The 12,613-nt window shown below is 44.3% G+C and overlaps 1 protein-coding gene across 1 annotated transcript in view; it reads left to right on the top strand.

Moving 5' to 3' along the window:
* The first annotated feature begins 10,975 nt into the window (after window positions 1-10,975).
* RSPO3 (R-spondin 3) overlaps window positions 10,976-12,613 on the top strand; it is an 88,427-nt gene continuing 86,789 nt past the window's right edge. The window contains exon 1 of the mRNA XM_004740151.3: window positions 10,976-11,583. Coding sequence (XP_004740208.1) covers window positions 11,487-11,583 — 97 coding nt within the window. The 5' untranslated portion in view covers window positions 10,976-11,486. The remainder of the gene's footprint in view (window positions 11,584-12,613) is intronic.

Genomic DNA, 12,613 nt, shown 5'->3' with positions numbered 1-12,613 from the left:
TTTCTCACTCATGAAATATATCCAGCATAGTCAGGAGGGGCTAGTGAGTGAAAGGGCTGTATACCATAGTTCCACAGTGACCTAATCTGATGAAAACTTAATTTTCTCAGTGTTTCCAGGATTGTCACAGCATTAAAAAGAGAATGTGGTAAACCTGACCCTGACTCTTACAACTTTTTTTTTAAAGCATTTATGTATGTATGTATTTATTTATTTATTTATAGGAAGCCTGGGATCATGAACTGAGCTGAAAACAGATGCTTAACCCACTAAGCCACTCAGGCATCCCTGACTCTTAAAAACTTTTCTTCAAGTGACTTAGGATCACTTCTGCTCTCATTCTTTCCATGTATACATTCTAAACCTAACTTTGCTGAATGGCCCCCATGGCTACCACACTAGACTATGTTAGGACCAGCATTATAGAAAAGCTCTTTTGGTCACTTTTCACCGATACTTGAATGCTGTATGAGATGTCTTTGGCTCCCATGTAAACCTGTTCTTGAACTATTATACTAGGTCCCACCAGCACGGAGAGGAATTTTGTTCCTGCTCTGACCTTTGATTATAAGTTCCTTATGGACATTGTGCACAAGGTCCTAGGTATCCACAATAGTTCTGCCCCTACTGTACGAAAAGGAACATGAATGATTGTGTCAGAGACTGGACTGTGATTTCTTTGTCCTACTCTCCCTTCCTCTCTCCTTCAGTTCCAGAAAGGTTCTACACGTCCACTTCCTTCTGATAAGGAAACCTTTAAAGTACTGACTTCTTACTATGAATTTCAGTGAAACTCTATATTTAGACCTCCATACAAAGTTATTACAATATTATTGGCTATATTCCCTATGCTATACTTTTCATTTCTGTGACTTACTTATTTTATAACTGAAAGTTTGTACCTCTTCATCCCCTTGGCCTCTTTCACCCATCCCTACCCCACCTCCCCTTTAGTGACCACCAGTTTGTTCTCTCTATTTAAGAGTATGGCTTTTTGTCTGTTCATTTGTTTTGTTTTTTAGATTTCACATATAAATGAAATCGTCCAGTATTTATCTTTCTTTGTATGATTTATTTCAATTAACATAATACCCTCTAGGTCGACCCATGTTTTCACAAACATTAAGATTTCATTCTTTTCTTATGGTTGTGTATCTATTTTATATAAATGTAACATATATAAATATCTCATAATCTTCTTTATCCATTCAACTATCAATGGACAGATTTGTGTTGCTCCTATATCTTGGCTATTGTAAATAATACTGAAGTAAACATAAGGGTACATATATATTTTTAAATTAGTATTTTCATTTCCTTTGGTTAAATACCCAGAAGTAGAATTATTGGATCATAGGGTATTTCCATTTTTAACTTTTTGAGGAACCTCCTATTTTTCATAGTACACTAATTTACATGCCCACTAAAGTACACAAGGGTTCTCTCTTCGCCATATCCTTGCAAACACTTGTTACTGATCCTGGTCATTCTGACTTTTGCGAGGTGATAATTCATTATGGTTCTGATGTGCATCCGTACTCACCTACACTAGATCTGCACTACTACTGGATAACCTTCCTGTGTCCTAGGACATCCCTACGCAGGTGAATCTGCATCAGGGAATTTAATTTTTTTTTATAGAAGTGCATTTTATATACTAACAGAATCTCCTCCTACATTAAGGAGACTGCAGTGAAGTGTCTAATCCAAATTTTTATTAATGCTTTACTGGGCCATTCATAGAAAAAACAAGTTCATACTTGAACTCCACCTCCCTTCTACTGTAGCTTTTTCTTGCAGTTTCTGCACTCACTTTTCACCTCCCATAATCATTAAGCATCCTTATTAGATACAAATCTCCCAAATACTCACATTTCATAATGCCCTGCACAGATTGAACCTTCTCCCCTTACCAAATGTTAGAGATCTGTTACAAGGAAAACAATCTAATTAAAATAATTCACTAGTTCTGAACTTCCTTGAGAATATTTTACTTAAAATAAATTTCTAATTGTGATAACTGCAAGTAGTATACATAAGGATGTGCATATTTTCATCAATGAGAACCAATAGATGAATAAAAGATATACACATTCATATACGCAGAGGAAAGCAAGCAATATGTATAAGTATCATTATTTGGGGGAACTATCCTCAAGCTCTTACTTACCTATTAGAAGTTAGGCTATGCATTCTTAACAAAAATGTGAAAGACCATATTTCATGTAATTTATAATATTACTCAAAAAAGCAATGATTCTTATGATTACAAATAGGAAAATTCACCTTAGAGTCATGCAAAATCAATGTATCATTCCTAAGAAAGTTAGAGAATTAAATAGCAGTGAAGGAGTAAATCCATTAACTTACTTGCCTCTTTTCCTAAACCCTGAAGGTTTATCTATTTTGTAGTGCGCCTATTTCTTTGTATCTAAGAATTATGGAATGTAATGATAGTAACTTCATGTTCATATGCACGAAAATGGTAAGTCTTTCAGTCAATTTTAGTAGACAAAAGAAAGGCCTCCCAGCAAGAAAGCATTTACACAGTGGCTCTTTTTAATGAGGAGACTTCTATGTTGTATTCACAAATCTTAAGTAATGCTATCTTAGCTCTTGAGACAAGAGAGAAAGGAAGGAAAATAAAAGGATAAAGTTACCACTACATGAAGGAAGCCCTTATGACTTCCCCTACTATCAGAATGCCCCAGTATTTTTTTTTCCTCTGAGTTCCAAATCATAACAGCTTTCTATTAATGGACTCAAGGCCAAAATTTTATCATGAAAGTAGTCTCAAACTTTGTACTAACTTGATAGTCTGAGGTCTCCAGGCTAGAATTTAAACTTAATCCAGAGAAAGAACTAATCTAGAACCAGAACAATCTTTACAGATAGAATATATGGTAAACTTCATTTTGTTTTATTTCAATTCAGTGTCCGTTTTCTGACCTGCCAATGGGGTTTGAAAGCTTGGCTTTATACAAAGATCAGTAACCTATTCACTAGCTCTTTGATGGGTTAAAAACAAGCCAATAATTCTCATATTAAAGAGGGAGTCTATTGGGTAAACTGTGGAATCTTGGCTAGCCCTGTAACTTGCTTTAACCAACAAAATATATTGGAAATGAGAGTGGAGGACTTTCAAAGGGCCTTGCAGCTTCCCCTTTTTATCCATCTAGAATCCAAAGGGCTACATGCGCAGAGGATGAAAAAACCACGGGAGGAGAGCTACCTACCTTCCCAAGCATCTCAGATGAGCCCATGTTCAGTGACCAACAGTTAAATTCAGCACAGAAATGGAAGTGTCTGAGCATAGGTAGGGAGACCAGCAGGAAAACCAATCAACTAACAAAATTGTGAGAAGCAATGAATAGTCAATAATTTCAGGCACTAAGTTTTAGGGATCATTACAGCAATATGTAACAGAATACAATCTGCCTGGGAGGAAAGTCCTTTGTTTTCCCTCATTTTCTGGCAGAATACTTCTCACTGAGATAATTGGAAAGCATGGCAAGCCAGTTAGCATGCAAATGTCAGAAGCACCACCCAATGACAACCCTTTCTATTCCACATAATGGTTATAACTCCCTCCCTACATCTGTGTCATATCCCCAGGTCAAGGTGAAATCAAAGTATGTTTCTAGAAAGAAAGAATTATATGGAAGAGAAGAAGAAAGAGAGGAGGGCAGAGCTAGGCCAACCCTTTATCAGTACTACGTGAGTTAAGGCTAAGTTTCAGAGCTGGGATCTCCTAATATGCAGAGGGCTAGAGACCCAAATGGATGAGTCTTCCCGGTAAGGTTGGGGCCATAAAGAACTGGGGAGAACAAGTTGCAAAGGAATTGTAGAATGTGCGGCGGGGGTGGGGGGGGGGGGTAATGGTGATGCATAAGGCTGGGGTTGGAGAACAAAAGCACCTAGAAGACTGACCCTCATTTCTTTGTTACTCTACATTCAAACACTTATAGGAAATAGGAGAAATGTCATTTTTCTCACATGAGAAGAATCTACCCACAGAGTATCTACAAATAAACTAGTCAAATCATTAACCTACATAGACCCCCGCACAGGTATCAGCCATTAACAGCACTCCCACATGGTCAATACTGAGCCACATTGAATTGCTGGGGGAGGAGGAGGCCTGATACCACTCCAGGAGCATGGTTGCCTCCCTAGCAAGCAGGCAGCCAACTGTGACCACTGACCTCCAGAAAACAAGACAGAAGAAGAGCTTCTACCTCCACCTCTGAATCAGTAGCACCCTAGAGCAGAGGAAGGAATCCTTCCTTATCCACATTAAGACTTACCATCAAGTCCTTCAAATGCTGTACAACTTAGATACAGAGTTTATCTCCACCCCACCCCACCCCCGCCCCACCTTTGTTTCTCTTTCCTCTTCCCACAAATACCACACATCCTTTATTGCGCAGCATTTATTTTATCTAAGTGTCAGTGGTTTCTGTGCCTGCCTCCCTCCCTGAGAGTATTTTGCTTGAGGGCAAGGCCCTGGTCTTCATGGCTTTGTATCTCTAGAAGTCAGCATGGTGCTTGCCACATGGTCAGTGAATTTTGAAGGAAGAGTAATCAGCTGACAAAAGTGGCAACTCATGTAGCTGTTACTATGTCAGTAGTAACAAATATAAACCATAAATGATAGGTAGTTATGTGGATGGAAAAAAGCATTTTATTTTTTAATATAGATGCTTTAAAGAGATATTTCCTAAATATAAAAAGCCTGTTCTTGAGCATACCCATGATGCCTCTACATGTCATTTTATTTGTCATAGACTGTAACACTGCTTTTCACCAGAACACCAACACAAATGATCACGCCATCTCTTCAATATTCTTAAGTACCATAAATAGTACTCTGCTTCTTTGTCTAGCCTGGAGTCCCCCACAGCTGGCAGCATCAACAAACATTTGTGGGATGAATGCACAACTGACTTACCTTAGCCGCTACCCTTTACTATGTCCTTTCCAATAAGGTACCCTGTGGATTGCTCAAGACTGGTTTTAGATTTAACAGGAATAAATAAATAAATAAGAATGACTGTCGCGGCCAGTGCAATAAATCAACCAGGAAATGTGAGGGTAAGAGGATGGTGAAAAGAAATTAAGAAACAAAGAGATGGAGGCAGGAGGAGCACTGAGGATGATGTCCAACAGTGCCGATTTTATTCCACATCTTACAAGCATTTATAAGGCAGACCACAATAGGAGTAATACATCAGTACCTAGTCAGATAACCGCAAGTTTCTGTAACAAGTTTACATTAACTACAAGCAAACCTCGTGATGCCAGGTAGTCTTGGCTAATGCCATTAGCAAGACAATCAACCAAGCAGTGGGTCATGGGAAGTACAGGAACAACAAGGACCAACTAAGAATTCATGACCCCGACCACATTGTTCCCTTCTGTAGGGAGAGCGTGTGGAAGTCACGTAGGCGAGCGCACGACACGTAGCACAGACCCTTTCTCAGTGTTACTCAACTTTCCTGTCCTTGACTCCTTATCAAGATGTCGGGACTTGAAACACAAGTTACACAAGTCAGGACCTGGTTTGATCCACGACTCCAACCATGCCGTAGCCTCCAACAAGTGACTTAGTCAAAACAGCCTTACAATTAATGTCATGCATCTTTTATTGATACTGTGTCCTGCCTTACTCCTTCTTTTTCCTGTTTCTCACCTTATTTCTAATGCCTGGTTACAATTTTGAACATGAACTTTGCTCATTGCCATTCTGATTCTAGTTACTCATTCTGGTTTAGGGCATGACCTTAATCTGGTGGCTGTTGTATGCCATCTTCCTTACTTGAAAAGCATTCCTGGCTTGTAACCTTCCAGCCTCCCCTGATCATCCTTCCCTTCACCCAACTCAGTTTTAATCGCAGTGCATTCTCTGGAAAGGCCAGAGAAACATGGCCTAAATCACTGGCTTTAAACCAGACAACCCGGTTGCAAGCCCCAGCTCTGATATTTATGTGTCACTTAAAGACCCAGCAAAAAGTCCTGGAAGGTACTTTTATAAAAGGACTACTTACAATAGTGCGGAGTTAAGGGTTCTAACAGGAGATGCTGAGGAACCCAAGGACTAGGAATAGTGGGAAACCATTTGTACTCCTAGGCCTAAAGAGGCAGGGCGGGTAGATGGTGTTATTGAAAACTGGTTAAGAGCTAGAGCCAGGGAATAGGGCTTGTCAAAGCTACAGTCACCCTGAGTGATACATCAGTCTCCAGAATGATGCCAAAGCAGGGAGCAGAACCTCTTTTCCTTGCATGCTCCCACTGCTGTCCCCATTGACTGAACCTAACCAGAAAGCAGGACAAAATCTCTGATGACTGGGCCACAGAAGTCAACATCCTAGGGTCAGGGAGGACAGAGAAAACAGATGTTGAGGTAATATAAAATAACAAGAATAGCTTCTATATAAGTTTAGGTTAAGTGACTTTACCTTGCTGGCTTGTCTCCTCTATGAAACAAGTGTTTTGAGGCTCTACTGAGATAACATGGGCAAAAACAACTATAAAAAAAATGCTCATTAAAACTATCCCTCACCTAGCCTTGCACACCCAATCTTCCAGTACTTTATATCTTTGATAGTAACCCCTCAACCTAAAGCTGAGGCCTGGATATAAACCCTCAACCCAAAGATGTGGATAGAAAAAAGAATGGAATAACACAAAAGAAAAGGGAAAGTCCTATTCAATGAAATGCCTATTCCTTCCTCACCTAGAATTCCTGAAAACAGGAAATGAGACTGAGTGGGATCTGTAGGAGGTTCAAAAGTCTTTTTCCCTATCCACTCCACGCATCTGCCAGCAATCTGAGGTTTAAAATCTGTTCTTCCTTGTCCCAAAGTCTAGAGACATCTAGAGAGATTAAATCAGCTCTGGACATACTGTACTAGGCCAGAGTCATCTAGGATTTTAATGGATTAGGCATTTCCAGAAAATCAACAAGTTTGTGAGAAGATTTCTAAATCTGGGCCTATTCAATTAATCACAATCCTGTAAGTGAAAGCTGTTGTTGTCACATAACTAGAAATAGCATTGACATTTGCAATTACAAGTCTGCCTTTCTTTCTTGGATATGTTGCCATTATTTTCAGAGCTAAAAGGCACTTTGGAGATCATTCAGTTGAATTTTCTCATTTTTCAGACGAAGGAATCTAAAACACAATGATAAATACAGATCAAGAACTTAACCTTGATCCCTAGATTGCCAGTCAATCTTCTTACCACAACACATAGCCTCTTAATACTAAAGCTCTATAATCAAAAATTTCTGAGGTATTAAATTCTTTACATTAAATACTAGCAGAAACTCAGTTTTAAATGAGCCCAGAAATTAGCTTATTTGTGAAAAAAAGAAGTTTTTAAAAACAGGCACACCAGACAGTGCTCACCATAATTTTCTAAGTGTCCCATAACTTCATCTGGGAGGAAGAACATTCCTTCTTGTTGACAGAAAGTAATCCATCATGGGTCTTGACTTTCTCATTTTCTTAATGCTATATAACCATTTTTTCAATTGCTGTAATAATTCTATCTCCTATATTTCTCACTCTAAAAATAGTAGCTGTCCTTCATCTGCTAATTTCAATGGCTTTTAAATACTGCTGTCTGCTCTATGTTTCAAGGATGACTTCTAGCTGCGTCAGTTGCACAGACCCAGCCAGCAATACCCTGTTTGACTTACTCAGATGCCTCCACATCTGAGTAACTAGAGAGTTGAGCATTTTCAGGATCTGCATGTTAGCTCTGTGGTATAATGACTGATGTCAGCCTGAACTTTGCCAAAGATCTCTCATCACTGCTAGTTATATCCCATTCCAAACGACTGGGCTTGCTCTCTCTTTCTGGAGCACACCCCCTTTCACATATTTGAGTATGGATTCAACAATATGACAATCATTTTCTTTCCTTAAAGTGCCAGTCCTGCAATGGACAAAAATAACTTGTTGTCACTGCCTGCTGGGGGAGGCGGTAAAGGGGAGATGAGAAGTTGTAGTAACTAGTCTGGATGTGTTTAAGCCCCCATCTTTATCCAAAAGTATTCTATTCTCCAGGCCTGACTTTAAGTTCCTGGTTATTCAAACTCCCTGGGATTTTCACGTTTTCTGGGGAAAAACAACAAGCAAATGTTGACTTCTATGCTGAGCCTATCGTTTTTAACTTGCTTTAGGCTTGGGCCCCGTAATCCTCTGGCAGGCACAGGCTTCTATAAGTATTGTTTTATTGATTAAAAATTTAAAAAGGTCCTATGTTGCACAAAAGTAGGCCATGGCATGCTTTTCTTAAGCTGCTAGAACAGTTGAGGGGATGGGCAATTCAGCCAAGCAAGTAAACACACATTTAATAGTACGGTTACATGGATCAGGAAAAAGTTATTCTAAAGCATAGCGTTAAGAGAGAAAGAATACACTCTTCATTTGTTTAATGTTTTCCTTATGTTTCCTCAGAACCGTGCTTATTCCTTGACAAGCTTTTCCTGCATATTGCATCTAGTACTTCTTTCCTGGGGTGGATCAAGACCTGCAGCTTCTGGCTCTGCTTGTTTATTTATTTACACTGTCATTTCTATTCTCATCCAAACTTACGTATGTCTGCACAATACAGAGTGAAAAGTAAATGTCTTTCTTCATGTTTATTTCCCTGAAGTTGTTCACTAAATTGCTTTTTTTTTACATCCCTTTTGCAATCTCATCCCATCCGGCTCAAGTATCCTGGATTAGAAAGGCAGTCTCTGGAGTCCTTTTCAAAGGGAGCCTCCCACAGCCTTTAAATCCCCCACATTTTATGGTGCAGATATTCAGGATCTGAGGTATTAAGTAAGAAGGAAAGCAAAGCTGACTGGGACAGACACAGAAAAATAGAGTAGCTTCTTTTTTGGGTAATCATTATTGGAATTGTCCTGTTATCTGAAATTTTTCTGGTTCAAAGTGCTAAACTCAGTCATTTGCAACTGGACATTATGCAACAGATAAAGACGGGGAGTGTGTTTATGTGTGTGTGTTGTGTGTATGTGCACGTGTGTGCGCGCGTGTCTGTGCCTGCAACGTACAGAAAATACCATTCTACCACAGAGAAATAATTGCAAATAAAAATTATTAAAAATAAGCCAAAAAATCATATCCTTGATGGGATTGTTGTCTTTCCCATAATATAAACTCTAAGGAAAACTACTCCTACCTTCAAAATTCCAACACAGGTATGCAAAGTAATTAATAATATTTAATTAAAGAATTAGCATGGAAAGGCCAGGTTCTCAGATTCTAATTTTTAGCACTTTAACAAGAAGGTGTATTCATCTTCCTTTTCTTTTGCTTCCAGGCCATTTCATCTCCTCAGTCCTCTCTTCTGGACTGTATAACCACACCACTGAAGACTTCAGAGAAATACAATCTGAAGCATTGCAAGTTTGCAAAATGGGATGGGTAGGAGCGGTGACCTTCTTATTCCAGTTATTAATAAAAATAAATAGAAGTTTAGGGATTATAAATGGAGGAGAAAGAGAGAAATACAATCTTACTTGCTTTCCAGCAGGGCTTTGGCTGTCTTCTAAACCTAAATTATTTGAGCATAAGAATTAGCAAGGTGTTTATGAATCAGGGACTTTTTCAAAGTGACTTCTCAGGGGCTGTGTAAAACTGTAATGCTATAAAGTATAGTCCTTCGGATATTGTTAAATACAGCTACCTATTAGTTCATATTAAAATCACTTCGGGGGCTTGTGACTTTCAAATAATACTTTTTCAGTAACGTCTGGAAGCTCATCGACTTCTGCTACTGGAGAAAATTGGTGGGAAGCCTACCACTGCCTAGTCACAGCCAGAGTGTACACCACTCAGAAATGCCGGCCCTCCGTTCTCCCATCCCTGGGTGGACCAGAGGCCTTTATTTCCCACTGCCATGGGGCCCTTACCTGCGCTGGGAACGGAGGAAGTAGTGGACCTCCCCCATCTCCCCTTAGACTGGGAAAAATCTTTCCGAGTATCATTCTCTGCTCCCTAGACGACAAACGAAATTGCACAACAGATCTTTTCAAGACTGGGAGACAGCGGGTGAGAGGGAACGCGCGCGCCGAGCGAGGGCAGTCAGTCTAGGGAGAGCATTGCCTTCGGAGTGGAGGGATCTTCCAGAGCCGCACGCAGCAAAGGCTCAGTTTGGACGAAAGCCGCAGCACAACCGAATTTCCAAAGGGATGGTCCTGAACGCACACACGGCGGGGTCCTTCCCACTCGGGGCAGGTAACCCGCCCGCGAAGTGACCGTCAGCGCCCACTGAGCTCCTCCGGATCAGTCGCCCGGGAACCAACTGCAGCTACCTTTATTGAAAGGAAGAAAGCAAAGGAGTGGGTGCTCCAGAAAACCGGAAAGAAGCCCGCACACAGAAACCCTCCAGCAATCTGCCTAGGTGGCGAGGGGCGAGCTGCCCTGGGGCCGGCCAGTCGTGGCGCGCCGGTGCTGGGGGTGGAGGCGCGAGGTAGCAGGGGCGCTCCGTGGGGAGAGCCTGGTGCGCCCAGCCTGAGGCGGTGGAGACCAGCCGGGCTCAGAAGTGGGGGGCGGGCGTCTCGCGCCCGCGGGACCTTCGGCCTCAACACTCCTGGCACTAGGGCGCCCACCTCTCCCCGCGAAAGCTGCCTTCTGAGGGGCTCTTCTTGCCACGCTCTGCCTCCCCCGCTCCCCCCCGCTCGCGTTCTCCGCCTTCTTTGCAGTGTCCAGAGATGCTCCGTCGCAGACCCGGGACCCCTTAGGCGCCTCTTCCCGTCCGTCTGCCAAATCGCAACGCCTGTACTTTTCCAGCTCCCTCTTTCCCTCTTGAAATTGAAAGTTATTGAGGTCGCTCAGGGTTGTTGCTCCAGCAGTTTCCTTCCCCGCCCCCGAGCTCCCCCCGCCCCCCGCAGCCATCCCCCCTTCCCCCTCCCTCGTCCCGTCCTTCCCTCCCTCCCTCCCTCCTTCCACCACTGGAGCGGCTCCTACTCGCGAACAGCAGAAGCAGCTCGGGGTCTCTCCGCCAACCCCTTGGCCATGGCCGCGGTGCCGACGGCGCCCGCTCCCCTACGATCCCCGGGCCCCCGCCGTGGTCGCCGAAGCCGCCGCAACCTCTGAATCCCAGGGGCCGCCGCCGCCAGTACCCGCCCGCCCGGATCCCGCCCGCCGCCGCCCCTCACCATGCTACCTGCGGCCGCCCCTGCGAGGCCGCTCGCTGCTCGTGGAACCCTCGCTCGCGGTGTTGACAGCCACCCCTGCGGAACGGCCGCGCTTGAGGGCAATTTGAAAATACAGTAGTTGGTTTCCCTGCACCCGACCCGCTTCTTCGTTTGCCATCCCGGCACGCCTATCGGATCTGAGTGGAGAAGTTGTCCGCTGCTTGGGGTCTCCCTCTCTATACGCCTAACACTTACCTATATTTCTAGAACATTTAATATAATTAACAAAAGAAAAGGAAGAAAGGAAAGGAAACATTACTGGGTTACTATGCACTTGCGACTGATTTCTTGGTTTTTTATCATTCTGAACTTTATGGAATACATCGGCAGCCAAAACGCCTCCAGGGGAAGGCGCCAGCGAAGAAGTAAGTGCAGGGTTTTTTCTACACGTTTGCTCCCTCCCGCCGCGTTCACCTGTAGGGTCTCTCGGCCGGTCCTGCGTCGGCTCCCGGCGTCGGCGGTCCTCCCTCCCTGCACCCCACGCCTCCGAGATCCAACGCGTCTTTCACGCCTGCCTCTGCGCGCCCTTCTCTTCCTCCGCATCCTCGCGGGTGCCAAAGCGGGCGGACCGGCCGTTAACGTGGCTCCCGCCCCCTCGTTACTTAAGGTTCGAGAAAGCGTTCCGGTTTTCGTTAGACTAGCTCTAGCTATTTGTGCTTTCCTTCCGTGACTGGGACGGGAGGCTGGAGCCCCTGGCATCCTAGACACCCGGCCCGCGAGATGTCCCCGAGCGCTGACGAAGAGCCGGGGGGAGGAGCGGCCGCGGCGCCGGTTCACCTCGCGTGGCTGCCTCGCTCAGGAACACCTCGCTCGGGTTGCTAACTGCCCGCGGGCCGGCCGGGGAGCCAGCGAGCGAGCGCCTGCGCGGCTGCTACTCGCAACCACGCACGGATGGAGCAGGAGGGCACGCGGGGCGCTCAGGGTTCGCGTGTCTACGCGCTTGCAGAGCCGCTCGCGATCCCACTGCGGGGAGGGTCAAAGGACCGCCGAACCCTCCACTGGGAGCCGGAGATGCCCAGTTTCCAGTTAACGATCTTGCCTGTCACGCGTGAGCGCTTGCACCGTCTCAGGCTCTTTCAAGGGTCTCCTGGGGCAGACACAGAGTGAGGGTGGGGTTCCCCCGTAAGCGCTCAGGCTCGCCTCCTCACTGCTTCGTGTCTCCTGTTACTTGGAAGGTTGGCTTGCGAAGTCGCCCTGAAAACAGTGCCCTAGCTGGGATTAAATGGGTGGGTACCCCAGGGCACCCTCAACCCCGGGTTGGTCTCTCTGAAAGGTGGCGTCCTCTAGAGATTCGGAGACAGACGGGACGAGAATGGCACCTTTCCCTGCTCCCGGGGTGCCTGGCGCGCTGGGGTCTGTGCCAGCGTGGGCAGCCTTGTTCGCCAGTAGCAGGGC

The sequence above is a fragment of the Mustela putorius genome, unplaced genomic scaffold (genome assembly GCF_011764305.1).
Source record: "Mustela putorius furo isolate JIRA1106 unplaced genomic scaffold, ASM1176430v1.1 tig00003863_pilon_pilon_pilon, whole genome shotgun sequence".
Lineage (NCBI taxonomy): Eukaryota > Metazoa > Chordata > Mammalia > Carnivora > Mustelidae > Mustela > Mustela putorius.
The sequence above is the reverse complement of the archived record's forward strand: the minus strand, read 5'-3'. Positions and strand labels throughout refer to the sequence as shown.